General features: G+C 36.2%; 1 protein-coding gene and 1 pseudogene across 1 annotated transcript; both read left to right on the forward strand.

The window, feature by feature from the left end:
* Positions 1 to 2073: 2073 nt before the first annotated feature.
* Positions 2074 to 8110, forward strand: LOC118047413 (G-type lectin S-receptor-like serine/threonine-protein kinase At1g11330). Its single transcript, XM_035056698.2, has 8 exons — positions 2074 to 3315; positions 3904 to 5180; positions 5321 to 5428; positions 5536 to 5744; positions 5822 to 6032; positions 6152 to 6389; positions 6477 to 6627; positions 6713 to 8110. The coding sequence occupies exons 2-8, from the start codon at positions 4172 to 4174 to the stop codon at positions 7079 to 7081; spliced, it is 2295 nt and encodes a 764-aa protein (XP_034912589.1). The 5' UTR covers positions 2074 to 3315; positions 3904 to 4171; the 3' UTR covers positions 7082 to 8110.
* A 7547-nt stretch (positions 8111 to 15657) lies between these two features.
* Positions 15658 to 18567, forward strand: LOC118047414 (G-type lectin S-receptor-like serine/threonine-protein kinase At1g11330; annotated as a pseudogene).
* Positions 18568 to 21380: the final 2813 nt, after the last annotated feature.

The raw sequence follows: 21380 nt of genomic DNA on the forward strand, positions 1-21380 counted from the left end.
CAAAAATAAAAATGGAGGAAAGTCTTAATTCAAATAATTAAAACAATTTTTTTTTTCCTGCAATCTTTCTAATCATTTTAAAGTCATCCCTAAGAAGATTTTTTTTCAATATTAAAGATGTTTTTAGTATATAAAAAAGATATTTTTAATGTCTTTAAATTCTTAGATGATTTCTAAAATTTTCTTGGTATCTCAATAAGGTTGTCTTAATTTGCTCACTATAATTTTTTTAAAATTTTATTTTTGGTTTCATAGGAAAAAATAGTTACAAAAAAGAGAGGAAAATCACATTTATATCCATCAAAATTTACAAACATATCCATCTCCTCCTCAATAATTTATTTTTTTGAACCCTCTCATTCATCCTTCTATCTCTTCTTTTAACTAGAGGAATATGCATCTAACATTTGACTTTTCGAAATGAGCTGGTGTCAAATTTCTATTTCTACATCAACTCTTAAAAGGTTTTTAGAGTTAGCTTGGAATTGAATTTTAAACAGTATTTTAAAAAAATTTTTGAACTTTGAAAAAAATTATTTCAAACAACATTTTCATAAAAAATAATTATTTTTATATTTTTTTAAATCATTTTAATATATTATATCAAAAATAAATTTTTTTTTAAATAAAAAATATATTATTTTATTATATTTCTACCATATTTTCAAAAACATGTTATAAAAATGTTCTAAAAGAATATAAATAAATAACAAATTTGGGCTTGAAAGTACTAGACCTCTAATTCCATATTTGTTAAAGTTAGTTTTGATGGGCTAGTTCTTAACGCAGGTCAGGCCCATCTTGATGTTGGTCCAAAGTCACTTTTCAGCAATGTATGGTTACAGGTTGGTTTTGCAACTGTAGCAGTGCTCATCACAATACCAAAAAAAAAAAAAACAGTAAGTTTTAGGCTCTTGGCCTTAACAGATCATAGCAATTGACTTGGTCATTAAGAATGTTATTTGTCAAAATATTATTACTAAAAAAACGATATTTCAACTTTGAAATTAAATGATTAGTGCCATCATGATGTACCCAGGAACATTTATAATGCAAGAAAACATTACATTAGAGAGTTATATAGACATGTTCTTCACATAGTTTGACTATGACTATATCAGTTAATATAAAACAAGAAACGTTTGAATACTGTTTGAAAGTTTAAAATGATTTTTAAAAAATATATTAAATTTTTTTGTATTTTTTTTATATCAGTATATCTAAATTATTTAAAAATCATATACAAAAATATTAATTTAATACTTTTTGAAATAAAAAACAATTAAAAAGATTACGAACATGCACTGTAAAATCCTCATGAAGTAGGTGGATGAATTAAACATTCCACGAGTAGTAAAATACTTGTCAGGATGTCCACACGTTAGTGACATAAAGGGACACTGATGTTCTGTGCTTTGGTCACAATTCTTGAATAATTTAAGCTGAAAACAAGACTTTTCTGGTTTATTTTTTGCCCCAATTGCGAGATAATTTGTACCTCCCATAAAAATTTCAGACGGCATGTTTGAAATTAGAGTACACAAATTTGACATTGCTGACTTCAGGATGGATATTTTTTAACGCTCCATTTGGTTTTTTTAAAAGTAAAAATGGCTTTGATAGAAACGAGAAGCTCTGGAAAAAAAATTTGCAAGTCCGCAGTAAAGTAAAAGGAATGGAAGCCATTGATGTCAATGGCATGCATACTTTGAATTGCCAATGACTCGATCTAATAAAACTGTTCGTTCTTATCAAGCACAGGCAACAATTACCAAATATTCATCAATGGAAATTGGCAGCTGCAACTTCATGGCAGCTCTTCGTCTCTTACTATGTTGTTTCTGTTGGCAACTTGGTGCTGCCGTAGATACCATAACATCATCTCAATACATCAAAGATCCTGAAAGCTTGTAGTTTCTGCTGGAAATAAGTTCAAACTGGGGTTTTTTTTAGCCCTGGTAATTCAACAAATCGGTATGTAGGAATATGGTACAATAATATTTCTGTTACAACTCCAGTCTGGATAGCTAACAGAAACAGGCCACTCAATGATTCTTCTGGGATTATGACTGTAATGTTTTGAAATTTATAAGATAGGATATTACAACAAAGCCCTTGGAGGCTTAAAGAGAGGGTATAAATGATTGAAGGGTAGTGTGGTAATTGACCAATAATTGATAAATATAAATAGGAAGTAAAAAAAAAAAAAAAAGAGAAAGTGTGATCTGAAATATTCAGAAACGTGAGAGAGAAGGGAGAAAGAAGAAGAAGAGAAAAGAAGGGAAAATAAGGGAAAAAGGAAGGAATTGAGGAAAATAAGTGGAAAAGGTAAGATTTAGGTTGTTTAATATGTATAATATGTTAATTAAGCTTTAATTTCAGTTTTGATGAATGTTAGGGTTTTGAGAATTTGTGTTTTGGTTTAAATTGATGAATTAAATTGAAGGTTAAGGGTTGATTGTTGTGTTTAATTGATGATTTAGTTGATTATGGAAGATTGTGATAATTTTGAGTTATGAATTGTGTAAATGGTGAATTTGTGTTAGAAATCAGGGGATAACAGTAGGTGATCTGTTGAAATTCTGGGTTTGAGGTTGAAGATGACGAAAATTCAATTTGGTCCCTCAATTTCCGAAAATTACAGTTTAGTCCCCGAACTTTGGAAAATTACAAATTGGTCCCTGGAGCATATTCCGAGATTCTGAACAGAATAACATATGAATTATGGACAGAATTACTGTATAGATAAGATAATTTCAAACTTTCAATTTAGTCCTCCAATTTGACAAAAAGTACGATTTGACCCTAAAAATTTAGTAAAATTCCAGAATGATCCCTGAAGCATAATGATACATCCTGGACAGAATTGAGGATTAATTAAGGTCAGAATTTCAGTATATTCATGGATTTATGACAAATTTCAGTTTGGTCCTCCATTTGATAAAAGTTACAATTTGGCCCTAAACTATGGAAAAATTCCAGATTAGTCCCTAGCTGTAATATTAGCTTTTGCAGATTAGTTTGATGAATAATTAAGGGTTACTTAGTGAATTATTACCAATTTTATTAGTTGTTTTTATTATGGATTAGATTTCGGGAAAACCGTTAGATTTTGGGTTTTTAAGAAAATTGACTATAATATATAGGGTTACGGAATACACCCTTAGTTAAGTGTATTAAATAGGTTATATGTTCTTTCGAGTCGTTCTTGAAAATATTTCCTTTGTATTCAGATAATCCTGATATTCTACCGACGGGACGTCAGTAGGATTTTCTTCAGTGTTTGCTTTTGGCTTCTGTTTGCTTTTGAGTCAGGTGAGTGGATAATTTTCCATATGCATGAGAAATACTATAAATATTTGATTTGTTAATATGAATTGGATCATGCTTCTTGATAATATATATTGATTATTATCCTTGTTATGATAAAGCATGATCAATTATTGAATCTGAATTCTTGATATGAACCAGTATGTATTTTGAAGTGAATTCTGAATTGATGCTCCTCATTTGATTGATGTCATGAGTTGAGCTTTGAGATATGAATATGTTTGTTTGATTATGATTATGAACCTATGGTATGTCAGTCAGAATACCCATGCTAACAGGGTAGTGTTAGTCTTTGTGCACATCGTATCTGAACCCTAGTTGGTCGGGGGAGTCACCAACCTGTGTGGACTGATCATCCCACAGTACGGAGCCTCATGCTCATTGCATTTTGATTTTCTGACGAGTTCTACCATATGATATTCTTGTTATGGCCTATTTGATAAACTTTCGTATAAGAACTAAAGCCATACTTGTATATATATTTCTCATTGCTATATTACCTCGTGTATGTATATTGAACGTTATCTACTCACTGAGTTGTTGAACTCACCCTCTCATTATTATTCTTTTCAGGCTTATAGCTTGATAGCGGGTTACTTTTGTTGAACCTTCCGAACCTGCTTTTGATTGTAATTTGTATCTTTCTTTTTATGTCAAGTTAGTGCTCTAAAACTATGAAATTACATTATTTTATGAAGTTGGTTTGTTGTTAATACTGCGTTTAAACTCTGATTGAGTTGTTCAAAAGATTGTATGTGAGTTTGGGTTCGCATAGGTTTGGAACCTTGGAGGGGAACCTTGCCTATATGCCGGTCATGGATCCGGGATTCGGGTCGTGACAATGACAGTATCTGAAGATGGAAATCTTATAGTTTTGAACGGTCGGAAAGAGATTCTTTGGTCGTCAAATGTTTCAAATGGTGTCAGTAACTCAAGTGCACAGCTTACGGATGATGGAAACCTAATCCTGCGAGGGGGCGAAATTGGAAACAGCTTATGGCAGAGTTTCCAGGAACCATCTGATACGTTCATGCCGAAGATGAGACTTACTGCTAATAGAAGAACGGGTAAGAAGACGCAAATAACATCATGGAAAAGCCCTTCTGATCCATCTGTTGGAAGCTTTTCTTCTGGTATTGAACCCTCAAGCATTCCTGAGGTTTTCGTTTGGAATGATAGCCGTCCACTCTGGCGGAGTGGTCCATGGAATGGTCAAGCCTTTATAGGAATTCCAGAAATGAATTCAGTTTATATTAATGGGTATAATCTTGTACAAGATGGAGATGGAACTTTTTCACTAAGTGTTGGGCTGGCCAATGAATCTTATATCACCAATTTTGCTTTGAGTTATGAAGGAAGATTTGGAGAAATATATTGGGATTCTGGCAATGAGAGGTGGGAACATAAGAAGCAATATCCAGGAGATGATTGTGATATTTATGGCAAATGTGGGCCTTTTGGATTCTGCAATACACAGAATTCACCAATTTGCAGGTGCTTGAAGGGGTTTGAACCAAAAAATTCTGATGAGTGGAATAGAAGAAATTGGACAAATGGTTGTGTCAGGAGGAGGGAATTGAAATGCGAAAGAACACAAAGTGATGGTCAAGTGCCCAAAGAAGATGAGTTTTTGAAACTGGATATGGTGAAAGTGCCAGACTTTTCTGAGTGGTCATCTTCAGCATCCGAACAAAACTGTAAGGATGAGTGCTTGAATAATTGCTCATGTATAGCTTACTCACATCAAACTGGTATTGGTTGTATGCTATGGAGGGAAAAGTTAACTGATATAAGGAAGTTTTCCAGTGGAGGGGCTAATCTTTATGTCCGCCTTGCAGATTTGGAATTCGGTAATTGTTCGTTTTCTGTCTAATTCTTCTACAATGTTCTGCTTCAAAGTATGTCCTGTTACTGCTTATTAAGGCTGAAGAGTTTTGATCCTCTCTTTAGTTTGAAAATGCAAATTAAACATGCCAGATTTTATATGCAGGAAAAAACAGAGATAAGAAAGCAGTTATCAGTATAACTGTGGTTACTGGAGCAATTATTATTGCAGCTGGTGCTTTTTTTTGGTGGAAGTGGATGGCTAAATATAGAGGTTAGATGAAACATACTATGAGCTTGTTGGACTTCTCAACATGTTCACTTTTCATTGAAAACAACATTTCAGTTTAAGACGTTACTGACTTCTTGACTCTAATTCAGAAAGGAAGAGGGAAAGCGAGCGAATCTTATCATCGAGAAGGAAAAAAGGATATCCAGTATTCTTTAATGGAAACTCGATCCAAGAGAGCATGAACCAAGTTAAATTTCAAGAACTACCACTATTCAAATTACAAACGCTGATAGCTGCAACAGACTACTTTGATGCTTCCAACAAGCTTGGGGAGGGTGGTTTTGGGCCAGTGTACAGGGTAATCCTTGTGCTATAGTGGTGTTTTTGTGCCAGTTAAATTGAATATTTTGTTACATAATTGATGTGACTTAACAGGGAAATCTGCCAGATGGGCAAGAAATAGCGGTGAAAAGACTGTCAAGAGCATCTGGGCAAGGGCAAGAAGAATTTATGAACGAGGTTGTGGTGATTTCTGAACTCCAACACAGGAATCTTGTGAGACTTCTTGGTTGCTGTGTTGAAGGAGATGAAAAGATGCTGGTCTATGAGTACATGCAAAATAAAAGCTTGGATGCATCTCTCTTTGGTTAGAGCTATAAAACTCTCTGTCAAGTCACTTTGTTATTTCGAAGAAGCATTACTATCTCTTAAAGTCATTTTGCCTACCCTTACTTCCTCTGTGTTTTTTTGGCTCCTGCCATGTAGATCCAGTTAGAAAAGAAGTTCTAGACTGGAAAGAACGCTTCAACATTGTCGATGGAATTTGTCGAGGTCTCCTTTACCTTCACAGGGATTCCAGACTAAGAATTATTCATAGAGATCTGAAGCCAAGTAACATCTTGTTGGACCAAGAACTAAATCCAAAAATTTCAGACTTTGGGATGGCTAGGATATTTGGAGGCAATGAAGATCATGTTAACACGAGAAGGGTTGTAGGAACCTAGTAAGTTGTAATTTCACTTTTTCTCCTACTCTAATCCTATTTCATCATCACTTTTTGAAATCGAAAATCTGTATCATTCTCCTGCAGTGGCTATATGTCCCCTGAATACGCAATGCACGGGCGATTTTCAGAGAAATCAGATGTTTTCAGCTTTGGAGTCTTGCTGTTAGAGATTGTGAGTGGAAGAAGAATTTCAAATATTGATGGCAATGAACAGGGTTTAAACCTTTTGGAATTTGTATGTCCATCCATCGATCCCCTTTTCTTTTCATTCTTGACGAGTTTAAAGTTGCAACTCTCTCACTTAAATTAGTCTATTTCAGGCATGGAAACTGTGGAATGAAGGGAACACTCCAGCTCTAGTTGATCCTGCATTAACATTAGATCAATATTCCAAGGTGGAAATTTTGAGATGCATACATGTAGGTTTGCTGTGTGTTCAGGAATTCGCAAAAGATAGGCCAGCTATCTCTACCATCATTTCAATGGTAAATAGTGAAATCGTGGATCTTCCTCTTCCTAACAACCCAGCATACACAGAAAGGCTTATTGGTTTACATACAGAGAGGAGGAGAGACTCCATAAACTTTGTTTCAACTACACTTTTTGATGGGAAATTTCCAGAACTCAAACACACACAATTTACGTGGTTCGGCAACTTGCCTACTCCACGGAGCTACTGGTTGTATTAATCAAGCTTACAAAGAAATAATACAACAACAAGAGGAGGAGAATCTTCTCAACTCAACTCTACACTCAAGCTCTCTCTTCTTCTCTCTGTGTTTCACACTGCAACTCGTCTGTTCTTCTTCTCAGTATTCTCACAATACTCACACACCACACACAGCTCTACACAGAGCACATAAATATACAAGGATGAGGGAAGGACATCATCATTTATGCCCACCGTTGCCTCCACTTTGTGTCCTCCACCATGTGCAAAGTGGGGGATTAGGATTCCCACTTGCACATGGTGGGGCTTGTTTGTCTCCAATAATTAACAATCTCCCACTTGGAGACAAACAATGAAATTATCTTTTATCCTTGAAGGCCAACTGAAGTTTTACACAACTTCAGTTTATCAAGTGTAACTCCTTTGGTTAACATGTCAGCTGGATTCTTGCTTCCACAGACCTTTTCTAGCATTAGTTGCTCGTCGTCCAGCAGTTGTCGGATGAAGTGATATTTGATCTGAATATGCTTCGTCCTGGAGTGAAATGCTGGATTCTTGGCAAGGAAGATTGCACTTTGACTGTCGCTATACAAAGTACCTTTTCCATTCAACTTGCCCAATTCTTTCAAGAAACTCTACAACCATACTATCTCTTTTGCAGATTCTGAGACTGCAACATATTCAGCTTCTGTTGTTGAAAGAGCGACGATCTTTTGCAAGGTAGAACTCCAGGAAACAGCAGTGCCTCCTAGAGTGTATACATATCCTGTAGTGCTCTTTCTGCTATCAATATCTCCTGCTAGATCAGCATCTACAAAACCTTCAAGTTTCAAACCACCGGCTGTGAAACTGAGACAAGTTTCCGATGAACCTTTTAAGTACCTCATGATCCATTTCACTGCCTCCCAATGCTGCTTTCCAGGATTGCTCATATATCGGCTTACAACTCCCACTGCATGGGCAATGTCTGGTCTGGTACAGACCATAGCATACATCAAAGAGCCGATAGCTGAGGCGTATGGAATTTTATCCATGTATCCACTTTCTAGCTCAGTTCTTGGTGATTGATCTTTGCTGAGCTTGAAATGATTCCCCAGTGGTGTACTTACTGGTTTAACATTATCCATACTAAACCTGCTGAGAACCTTCTTGACATACTCTGTTTGAGAGAGCTTTAGTATGCCTTTGTCTTTATCTCTGATGATTCTCATGCCGAGTATTTGTTTAGCAGCTCCCAGATCCTTCATTTCAAACTGTTTTGACAACTGCTGTTTCAGCTTATCAATCTCCTCAATGCTGGATCCTGCAATCAACATATCATCCACATATAACAGTAGAATGATGTAGGAGTTGTCAAAATGTTTGACATAACAACAGTGATCAGCTTGGCATCTTGTATACCCAGAACTACACATGAAGTTGTCAAACTTCTTGTACCACTGTCTTGGAGCTTGCTTCAAACCGTATAGGCTTTTCTGTAGCTTGCAGACTTGATTCTCCTTTCCTTGCATTTCAAACCCCTCTGGCTGTTGCATGTAAATGTCTTCCTCCAAGTCACCATGAAGGAATGCTGTTTTTACATCTAACTGTTCCAGATGTAAATTTTCTGCAGCTACTATCCCCAGAACAACTCTGATTGTTGTGAGCTTCACAACTGGAGAAAAAATCTCAGAGTAGTCAATGCCTTTCTTTTGTTGAAACCCTTTGACAACAAGTCTTGCCTTGAACCGTTTACTTCCGTCATGCTCAGTCTTCACTCTGTAGACCCACTTATTTTGCAAGGCCTTCTTTCCTTCAGGTAATGTTGTTAGCTCCCAAGTTTTGTTCTTCAGCAACGAACTCATCTCATCCTTCATGGCTAACTCCCACTTGCTTGAGTTTCCATCTTGTAAGGATTCTTCATAAGATAACGGTTCACCACCATCTGTCAGCAAAATATAATTCAATAAAAGTGTGAACCGTTGCGGGGGCTTTATCATCCTCGAAGACCTGCGAACAGCTGGTTCACTTGGCTCTGCATCTTCTTGTGTGGGTGCGGGCACAGATATGCTTGATTCTTCTTGTAAAGACTCTTGATTGTTGTTCTGCTTAGTAACATCGGGAAGCCCTTCTAATCTTATGAATTCAGATCTTGGTGGACTTGTATCTGAATCAGCCATCTCTGTTTCTCCACTTGATCTGTCTTTGTACATAACTTTCTCATTGAAGATCACGTTCCTGCTTCTGATAATCTTTCTATTCTGATCATCCCAGAACCGAAATCCAAATTCTTCATCTCCATAGCCAATGAAGAAACATTTCTTGGATTTGGCTTCTAACTTGTTGCGAGCATCAGAATCTATGTGAACATAGGAAACACACCCAAAGACCTTCAAATGAGAGAGTCGTACCTCTTTTCCTCTCCATACTTCCTCGGGCAGTCTGAATTCCAAAGGAACTGATGGTCCACGGTTGATCAAGTAAACTGCGGTATGAACTGCGTCAGCCCAGAATGTTTGAGGTAACCCATAATGCAACCTCATGCTTCTAGCTCGTTCATTGATGGTCCTGTTCATCCGTTCAGCAACGCCATTCTGTTGCGGTGTGCCTGGAACGGTCTTCTCCATTCTGATACCATTGACAGCACAATACTCCTTGAAACCTCCATCAATGTATTCTCCTCCATTATCAGATCTCAAGCATTTCAACTTTAGACCTGATTCAGTCTCAACCATAGCCTTCCATTTCTTGAATGTTTCAAACACATCAGATTTATTTTTCAGAAAGTAGACCCATACCTTCCTGCTGAAGTCATCAATGAAAGTCACATAATACCGAGAACCTCCAAGAGATGCTACTGGAGACGGTCCCCATAAATCTGTGTGTACCAGTTCTAGCTTTCTTGGTCTTAAGGTCCTGCCAACCTTCAAGAAACTGACCTTCTTCTGTTTTCCAAGAACACAGCTTTCACAAATGTCTAGATCGACATTTTTTAACTCTGGCAGCTTTCCCTTCGACTGAAGTATCTTCATCCCCTTTTGACTCATATGGCCAAGTCTACAATGCCATAGCTGTGTTTGATTTTCTGCTTCAGTTGAGGCAATGATGTCTGCAAATCTTGTGGTCATATACAGGGTGCCGGTTTTCTTTCCACGAGCTAAAACCATTGCTCCCTTTGATACTTTCCACATTCCTCCAGCAAAAAGTATTGAATAACCACTATCGTCAAGTTGTCCGACAGAGATCAACTTCTTCTTTAATTCAGGAACATGCCTTACGTTCTGCAAGGTCCATATAGATCCATTCATAGTCTTGATTTGCACATCTCCTATACCCACAATATTCAGTGGTGTTCCATCGGCCAGATAGAGTACACCATGATCTCCTCCAACATAATTTTGCAGCATTTCATTGTGTGGCGTACAGTGGAATGAAGCACCAGAATCAAGAATCCACTCATCAATTTGACTTTGCACAGCAAGAATTAAAGCATCTTGCACCTCATCTGTGGTAGCGTTTGCAGAGTCAGCTTCAGGTTTCTTCGGTTTTGTGCAATTCCTACTGAAATGACCAGGTTTGCCACAATTCCAACATTCAACCTGCTTTCTGGATCCAAACTTGCTTTTACTTCTGTATCTAGATTTTGATCTGCCTCTGGATGAGCCTCTATCGTGTCTCCTCCCTCGAGTGTTGATGTTGAGAGCTGATCCTGAGCTTGAACTTTCACCCGAGTCTTTCCTTCGCACTTCTTCAGCTAAAATCAAGTCTCGAATGTCATCATACTTCAGTTTGGATTTTCCAGCTGAATTGCTCACGGCTGTCCTCATGCCTTCCCAACTGCTTGGAAGTGAAGCTAGCAAGATGAGTGCACGAATCTCATCATCAAACTCAATTTCAACAGATGACAATTGATTTGTGATGGTATTAAAGTTGTTGAGGTGTTGTGTCACAGAAGTGTTTTCAACCATCTTCAAGTTGAACAACTTTTTCATCAGGTGCACTTTATTATTTGCTGATGGCTTCTCATACATCCCAGACAAGGCTTCCATCAATTTTGCAGTGGATTTTTCTTTCGTAACATTGTGAGCAACTCTTCTTGATAACGATAGCCGGATAATGCCCAGAACTTGTCTATCAAGAAGTTGCCATTCTTCTGCTTCCATCTTTTCTGGTTTGCTTCCCAATAAGGGAAGATGAAGTTTCTTCCCATATAAATAATCCTCAATCTTCATTTTCCAGTATCCAAAATCTGTTCCGTCAAATTTTTCAATTCCTGCAGCCTTTATTTCATCTGCCATTTTTAATATTTCTCCGATTTGAATTTGCCAAATCTGACCTTACAGATGTGTCCGGAACGGCAACAAACCTTGGAAATGACACTGAGATCACCCCAATCGGACTTCGGATGGCTCAGATTTTAGCAATTAAAGTTTTGGATTAACGGACGGTTCAGATGTAGCCGCGTGTCAGACAGAGTACCGCCTGCGTCACACCGGATAACAACTCAGAAGCGGTTTTGATGAAGCCACGTGTCAGCAGATTACAGCCTGCGTCGCACCGGAGCAAAACTCAGTAACGGTGCAGATTAAGCCACGTGTCCACAGATTAGAGCCTGCGTCACACCTGATCATAACTCAGTGACGGTGCAGATTCAGCCACGTGTCACACGATTAGAGCCTGAGTCGCACCAGATTAAAAACTTACAACGGTGATGATATAGACACGTGTCAGACGATTACCATCTGCGGTGCACTGGATCAAAACCCAGATTGATGACGTGTCAGGTAACGTGTCAGGTGACGTGGAAGTTGACCGTGCGACTTGATGACGTGGCGGGTCAGACCCGACCTGTTTTGCAGAAACCGGGCGAAGAAGGAGCGTGGCGCGCGTACGGCGCGTTGGTGCGCGTGGGCAGTGCTAGCGTCGGCGCGTGTGGGAGCGTTCGGGCATGCAGGACGTCGGTTCTTCGCCGGGGATTCAACAGTGGATTCGTCCGGTTGTCCTCTACACGATGGTATGTTCAAAAACACGTTTTGAGAACTTTGATTTTTGAGTTTGGATCAAACACCCTCTTTGTCAAGAACATGCTCTGATACCAGTTGATGGGAAATTTCCAGAACTCAAACACACACAATTTACGTGGTTCGGCAACTTGCCTACTCCACGGAGCTACTGGTTGTATTAATCAAGCTTACAAAGAAATAATACAACAACAAGAGGAGGAGAATCTTCTCAACTCAACTCTACACTCAAGCTCTCTCTTCTTCTCTCTGTGTTTCACACTGCAACTCGTCTGTTCTTCTTCTCAGTATTCTCACAATACTCACACACCACACACAGCTCTACACAGAGCACATAAATATACAAGGATGAGGGAAGGACATCATCATTTATGCCCACCGTTGCCTCCACTTTGTGTCCTCCACCATGTGCAAAGTGGGGGATTAGGATTCCCACTTGCACATGGTGGGGCTTGTTTGTCTCCAATAATTAACACTTTTCACTGGCCGATAACTATTCCTCGAACATTTATTTTTCAGTTAGGTGTGTAGTGTAAGAGAATCAAGACAATCACCCAAAATCAAAGTTCTTTATTTTGTATATGGTGTCAGTAGTTGAATTCTTTAGGCCTATGAAAGTTTTTGTATACTGATAGAGTGGAGTGCAGGACGTAAGGTTGCTAGTGACTCCAGAAACTGGAAAGTTTTCTGTCTACCTGAAGAACATGACAAGATTTAGGAATTTCTTTTTTCATTGTAAATCATAATGCTTGAAATATTAGTTTATTCATACCCTCCTGATGTAATATCATTTGTCCAGCATGAGAATGTGAACATCCAGCAACCCGAATGAGCAAAATCCAGGTAATTTGGTAAGCTTTCTAATAACAGTCATCCACACGTGAAGAACAGCAGCCATGCTGCTGTCATCACACAACTGGATTTTAAGAATAACAACGTTAATCTTTCTCAACAGAAGAAGAAGTTACTGCCATGCAATCTGCAACGGTAATGTCCTGTAACCAAGATGGAAGCTCAGCAGATGCAGATAAAAGTTATGGGGATTGGCAACTGCAGAATTGTAGGAGCCCTAATTCTCATTCCGTCCTGCTTGTGTTCAGGTTATGATGCTGCAACAGAGACGATAACATCATCTCAACCCATCAAAGATCCTGAAACTGTCTCCGCAGGCAATATCTTCGAAATGGGATTTTCAGCCCTTTTAATTTGACAAATAGCTATGATGGAATACGGTACAATAATGTTTCTGCAACGAAACCAGAATGGGTTCCCAACAGAAACAACCCAATCGCTGATTCTTCAGGTGCGGTGACGATATCTGAAGATGTAAATCTTGTAGCTTTGAATGCTCATAAAGAGATTCTTTGCTCATCAAATGTTTCAAATAGAGTCAGAAACTCCATTGCACAGGTTTCAGACGATGGGAATCCAGTCTTGCAAGGCAGCTCCAAGGGAATCATTTTATGGCGAAGTTTCCCTGATGATGATGAAACAGCGAGGTCTTTTGACTTGTCAACTGCTGTTCCACACTTGAGTTGTAGAAATAGCTTATTTCCTAGAAATTGCCTAACTCTTTATCAACTGGATGGTCTACGGTCGATAAAGGATTCCAGGAAAATTCCAATTAGACCATATAAAAGTTAAAAATCCACAGTTAAGTTCTACAAACAATAATTTTTTTTATACAAGAGATCCAGGGTCCGAAGACATCTTATAACAGACAAACAGTCATATTTTTTAGTTTTCAGTCTTGGACAGAGATTTATTTTCTTTGTACCCTTCTTTTCTTTATATATTGACGCAATTTTTTTTTTTTTATTCTTTCTGGGACTAGCTTTTATAAAAAATCTCAATTATAATAATAAAAAAAAAACATCGATAATTTAGAAAAGACAACCTAAATTAAAAAAAAATTAAATGTAAAGAAAATATTTACACTATATGATATTATTTGACATTATTATTAAATTTAATCTAATTAATAGGTTAATTTTGAAATTTTTTATTTTTAATACTGAGATGACTATATATTGGATTGACCTGGACTTCAAGGTTTAACATGTTAAATTCACAATCAAGTTAATGACCTCTATTAAGATTAAGAACTTTATTTTTTAATTATTTTTTAATTAATTATACAACAACAAAAATAAAGTTTTGTAAAATCAAGCACAAATCAAATATCGAGATATTTATTTGAGATTATGATAACATCATAAAAAAGTAAATCAAAACAATTTATAAAAATAAATTCTAAATTAAGCAAGTGTTAAAAGAATGAAATCAAAAAAGGAAATGAAAGAAAAAGAAGAAGAAGAGGGAAATGCAAACAAAAAAAAAAGGAGAGGAAGAATCACCTAATAGTTAAAGAGTAGATTAAAAATCCACAGTTAAGTTCTACAAACAATAATTTTTTTTAATACAAGAGATCCAGGGTCCGAAGATATCTTATAACAAACAAACAGTCATATTTTTTAGTTTTCAGTCTTGTACAGATATTTCTTTTCTTTCTTTCCTTCTTTTCTTTATATATTGACGCAAATATTTTTTTTAGTTAGCAAAGTCTTTTTGGGACTAGCTTTTATATAAAATCTCAATTATAATTAAAAAAAACATCGATAATTTAGAAAGGACAACCTAAATTAAAAAAAATTGAATCTAAAGAAAATATTTACACTATAATATGAAATTATTTGACATTATTATTAAATTTGATCCAATTAATGGGTTAATTTTAAAATCTTTTATTTTTTAATACTGAGACGGTTATATATTGGATTGACCTAGACTTTAAGGTTTAACATGTCAAATTCACAATCAAGTTAATGACTCCACTAAGATTAAAAACTTTATTTTTTAATTAATTATACAACAACAAAAATAGAGTTTTGTAAAATCAAGCACAAATCAAATATCGAGATATTTATTTGAGATTATGATAACCTTATAAAAAATAAATCGAAACAATTTATAAAAATAAATTCTAAATCAAGCAAGTGTTAAAAGAATGAAATCAAGAAAGGAAATGAAAGAAAAAGAAGAAGAAGAGGGAAATGCAAAAAAAAAAAAAGGAGAGGAAGAATCACCTCTTTTTTCTTATTTTTTTTCAATTTCATCCCTATATCTTTTTTTCCTTTTTTTGATTTGATACTATCTTGGCGTAATTTTATGTGAAGAAGTTTTCAATTGAATTAGAAAGATAAAATTTAAAGTGGGAGGGCCAAAATGTAAACGATGGAGAAAATTCAAGGCATTTAAGAGTAGTAAGGTAATTTAATCAGCACCACTTAAATATTACATGCACAGTCAACACAGACCAAGAACATAGCTTACTTAAATATTACATGCACAGTAAACAGAGACCAAGAATACAGCTTACTTTAAAATAATAATGTTAAGCGCGTCTAGGAAACACCTGAAAGTACAAGGTCAATCATGTTGAGGTTGGAGCGGGGGATAAGGTCAATCTAGATATAACCCTGTTTATGTCATATAACAGTATGACATAAACGTTCTCAATAATTCTCATCAACAAGTTATGGCACTTGTTGATTGGAATTGTCAAACATGGTTTCTCTTGATTGGAATTAAGGAAAAGGACAGGAAGAGAAATATTCTTGTTCACATCCTTTCTCTGAAAAGTCATTTAGCCATTTATTGGTCTTCCATTCTCATCAACAAGTTATGGCACTTGGAAACTGCAAAGCTGCAGTCGCTCTTCTTCTGTTTCTATCATGTTCCAGTTCCTTTTATGGTGATGCAGGAGATACCATTACTCCTTCTCAACCCATCAAAGATCCAGAAGCTATAGTCTCTGCCGGCAATAGGTTCGAACTGGGATTTTTCAGTCCAGTTAATTCAACATATCGATATGTCGGAATATGGTACAGTAATATGTCAGCAGAAACTCAAGTACTATGGGTGGCTAACAGAAACAAGCCAATCAACGATTCTTCTGGGATGATGAAAATATCTGAAGATGGAAATCTTGTGGTTTTGAATGGTCAGGGAGACGTTCTGTGGTCATCACATGTTTCAATTGGGTTCAATCAATCAACTGCACAGCTTACTGATGATGGAAACCTTGTCATGAAAGCTGGACCGAATGGAAACCTTGTATGGCAAAGTTTCCAGCAGCCTACGGATACTTACTTACCAAAGATGAGACTTAGTGCTAACGCAAGAACAAGGAACAAGACACTGCTAATGTCATGGAGAAGCTCATCTGATCCTTCTGTTGGAAACTTCTCTGCTGGTATCAATCCATTAGGAGTTCCTGAGTTCTTCATGTGGTACAATGATCATCCATTTTGGCGTAGTGGTCCATGGGTTGGCCATAACTTTATTGGAATACCAGATATGTCTATTTCTGTGTATCTAAGTGGATTTACTCTACAAGATGAAGGAGATGGCACTTTCACTATGAGTTTAATTGTAGACCCAGCTAACCGTTTAACATATGTTTTGACTTCTCATGGAAGACTTACAGAACAATCCTGGGATTATGGGAAGCAAGGTTGGGAGTATACCTGGGAAGCTCCATCAACTGACTGTGATATTTATGGCAAGTGCGGGTCATTTGGAAGCTGCGATACACAGAATTCACCTGTCTGCACATGTTTAAAAGGGTTTGTTGCAAAAAATCAAGATGAATGGAACAAAGGAATTTGGACTAGCGGTTGTGTTAGGAGGACATCGTTGCAGTGTGATAGAATACAGAATGGTAGTGAAGTGGGAAAAGAAGATGGATTTATGAAGCTAGAGATGATGAAGGTGCCAACCTTTGCCGAGTACTGGTCATATCCGTCCTCCGAACAAGAATGCAAAGATGAGTGCTTGAGGAATTGTTCCTGTGTCGCTTATTCATATTATAACGGTTTTGGCTGTATGGCATGGACAGGAAACTTGATTGATATACAAAAGTTCTCTGAAGGAGGGACAGGTCTCAACATTCGCCTGGCGTATACAGAAGTAACAGAACTTGGTAATTGTTATAATATTTTTTAATTTTCGTTCACTAGTGTTTCGTTTTTCAGGTGTGCAAAACTAGTGTGCATACAAAACGTTCTGTATCTGTATGAGGAAACATTGATAAGTTTTTTCATATTTCCTTTACATTTTTGCCAAATAACCATCAGTACAATTTTTTAGTTGCAGATAACAAGAGAAACATGAAAGTAATCATCAGTATGTCGGTGATTGTAGGAGCCATAGCTATCTGCATCTGTGTGTTTCTTTCTTGGAAGTGGATGGCTACACATAGAGGTAATATGCTACGTCTTATTAGCTTACTGGACTTCTAAACTTTACAATTTTAACAAGTAAAGAAAAACACCATTCACAAATAATAACGATACTTCCACTTGAATCCAGAAAGGAAGTTGATAAGTGAGGAGACCTTATCGTTCAAAACGAGAGAAGCACAAGGAACAGTTTTTGATGGAAACTCGCCCGAAAACGTCAGGGAAGTTAAACTTGAACCACTCTTCAAATTACAAATTCTTGAAACTGCTACAAACAACTTCGATATATCCAAGAAGCTTGGGCAGGGCGGCTTTGGTGCAGTATACAGGGTAATTCTTCTGGAACTAAAGCTGCTCTATAGTTATTTAGAGCAAATAGGTATTTATTGGTTTGATGTGACATTGTAGGGAAAATTGCCAGATGGGCAGGAAATAGCTGTGAAAAGACTTTCTAAAACATCTGGTCAAGGGCTCGAAGAGTTTATGAATGAAGTCGTGGTGATTTCTAAACTCCAACACAGGAATCTTGTGAGGCTTCTTGGTTGCTGTGTTGAAGGAGAAGAGATGATGTTGGTTTACGAGTACCTGCCGAATAAAAGCTTGGATGCATTTCTCTTTGGTTAGAGCAACTGCCCTCTTTTGTTTAGCTACTACTTTTCTTGACTCATTTTCCTTTGCCCTTGTTTTCTGATGATTTTTTTCTGGATACAATATGCTTAGATTCACTCAGGAAAGGACAACTACATTGGGAAAGACGCTTCGACATTATTAACGGGATTTGTCGAGGTCTTCTTTACCTTCACAGAGATTCTTAGACTAAGAATTATTCATAGAGATCTGAAGCCAAGTAACATCTTATTGGACCGTGAGCTGAATCCCAAAATTTCAGACTTTGGAATGGCCAGGATTTTTTGTGGCAATGAAGATCAAGTGAATACTACCAGGGTCGTTGGAACCTAGTAAGTATATATTTATTTATTTTCATTTTAACTCCTATTACCGTTTTGCAACTTTGAGCTCAGAAATCTGTGATCCTCATGCAGTGGCTATATGTCCCCTGAATATTTAATGAAAGGAAGATTTTCAGAGAAATCAGATGTATTTAGCTTTGGAGTGTTGTTGCTGGAGATCGTAAGCGGAAGAAAGAACTCTAGTTTTTATGACAATGAGCATTCTTTGAGTCTTATAGGATTGTATGTCTGTCCGCCTCCCTGCCTGAGATATATCTGCAAAGCTCCTTTCAATTTCTGATACTATTAAACTTGCAAACTCTTACTTGGATGGATTTTTATATTTTCAGGCTTGGAAACTGTGGAATGAAGGTGACATTACAGCTCTGGTCGATCCTGCAATATCAGATCCATGTTTTCAGGTGGAGATATTTCGATGCATACAGATTGGTCTGTTGTGTGTGCAAGAAGTGGCGAAAGACAGACCGGCAGTGTCTACCATCAGTTCCATGCTAAATAGTGAAATTGTGGATCTTCCTCCTCCAAAGAAACCAGCATTTGTTGAAAGGCATAGTTCCGTGGATACAGAGTCCATTACACAGAACCAAAAGATAAATTCCATTAACAATGTGACGATTTCTGATCTTAACGGCCGATAGAGTTCAGAACATGTTTACTTTTCTATAAGATATTAATATATTTATTGTAAAATTTTATAGAACATTACATTGCTGGGTATGACTTAAGAAAATATGTACTACTGAGAGGAAAACTCAGACTGGCTGTCCTCTCCATCTTAATGTTGTTTCTTCAAAAAAAAAAAATTCGAAATGATGGCTTCTGTACCTCCTCCTTTAAGAAATGATTTGTTTTCATTTAGCAAAAAAAAATCCTGAATCATGCTTAGCTTAAAGCAGTAATGTCAAAAGACAGTGTGATCATCTTGGCAGCACCTTGGTCTAGCGAAATCAATCTAAGACAAGATTGGAAAACAATGGCGTTGATGACACAAATGGTGCTGAAATTAAGAGAGGGCTAGTAGTAGCAAAATATTTTATTCCTCTGAGAGGTTACACAATGAGGCAAGTAGATTCAATGTTATTAATATAGGAGAAACATCATAGTCTCTTGCCAAATAATATGTTGCCAAAGTTGATATGGTCTCGAGGAGACAAGATGGAATGAGTAGGCCAAATAATATCATCGACAAATATTTATCTATGTGATTGGGGCGCAATACGAGCATAAGCATTCCAAAGACCAATGCAAGCTAAGTGAACCTCATAAAAATAATAAGGAAGATTTGTAAAAGTATGATGATGAACGTCTGACTTTTGTGGTTTGAAAGACATCATTGTGCAAGGTGAATGATATTATATTTGAATGAAATGTGATTAGTTAACTATCTACTTTTGTGGTTTGAAAGACATCATTGTGCAAGGTGAATGATATTATATTTGAATGAAATGTGATTAGTTAACTATCTACTTTTGTTTGTTATATAAGAAAAATTCAAAAATAAAAAATATTGTTGGGGATTGAAAATATAATCAGGGTTTAAATTTAAGATGAAATTGAGAAAATAACTTAATTTGATTTAATTTAGATAAGATTGATAGAAATTAAAAGTGCAATGATGAGTTTAAAATAAATAGCCAAAGTTAGGAATAAATGAGGTTTAATTGAAGAATAAAATCAAAATTAGAAGTTAAATTAGTTTAAAATTGCATAATTTTAGGAATGAATGATGAATTTGCAACAAGAAGCTAAAATTTGAAGGTCCAAATTGATTCGATTAGGGACACAATTGAAAAGAAAAGGGGAATTTTTTTTAATTACTGAAATTTAAAAACAAATAAAGACTAAATTAAAAAAAAGGACTAAATTGGAAAAGATCAATTTAAGGAATAATTTGAAGACATCCAATATTTAAATCCCTCACTGAACCGAAGTTAATGAAATTTAAAAGTCAATAACTATAATGAAAAGGAGAAAATATTTGAAAGACCGATTGACTATTCAAATAAACTTTGTTTCAGTTATTTTATTTCTATCTATTTCAATCCAGTCTAATTTAGTCCAATAATTTTATCAAATTAATTCGATGTAGTCTCTAATTAATTCATGAGGCAACCTTACCCCTCGTCTTCAACGACCTTCCCCTCATAAAACCCTCATCCTCCTCCCCTCACAAATCAACCACCACAACAGCCTACGTCACTTTACACAGGTCCTTTTCCACATAACCTGTAAGAGGCCCAAGGAAAACCCATCAAAGTCCACCCATTCCAGCCTTCATCTTCTTCTCTAAACCAAACCCATGACCGTAAATCACCATCTTCAACCTCCTTTCCATACCAGCCATAATCTCTAGCAAACCAAAGGATAACTCAATTAAAGTTAACACAACAATAACAATAAAACTAACTTCATGATATAATTTAATTAGTTTAATACAAGAGTTAATACACTTTTATAATTATGGAGCACTAACTAAACATAAAAAAAGTAATAATTACAACAAAAAAAATCAGGTTCTGAAAGTCCAACAAAAATAACTTGCTAACAAATGAGAAGATGAGTTCAATAACTCAGAAAGTAGATAACGTTTAATATACATATACGAGGTAATACAACAATGATACACACACACACAATTATGGCTCTAGATTCTTATATGTAGTTTCTCAAATAGGTCATAACAAGAACATCACAAGGTAAAGCTCGTCATAAAATCAAAATACAATGAACATGAGGCTCCGTACTGTGGGATGATTAGTCCACACAAGTTGATGACTCCTTCGACCAACCATGATTCAAAAACAATGTGCATAAAGACTAATACTACCCTGTTAGCATGAGTATTCTAGCTGGCAAACCATAGGTTCATAATCATAATGAAATAGACATTTATATCTCAAGGTTTAACTCATGTTATCAATCAAATGAGGAGTTATCAATTCATGAAAATAATTTATGAAAACAAATTGTAAATCAAGCAATTATTAAAAGAATGAAATTAAGAAAGGAAATGAAAGAAAAAGAAGAAGAAGAGGGAAATGCAAAAAGAAGAAAAAAAAGGAACAATCACCTTTGTTTCTCTCATTTTTTCAATTTCATCCCAT

This window comes from Populus alba, chromosome 11 (assembly GCF_005239225.2).
Source record: "Populus alba chromosome 11, ASM523922v2, whole genome shotgun sequence".
NCBI classification, from domain to species: domain Eukaryota; kingdom Viridiplantae; phylum Streptophyta; class Magnoliopsida; order Malpighiales; family Salicaceae; genus Populus; species Populus alba.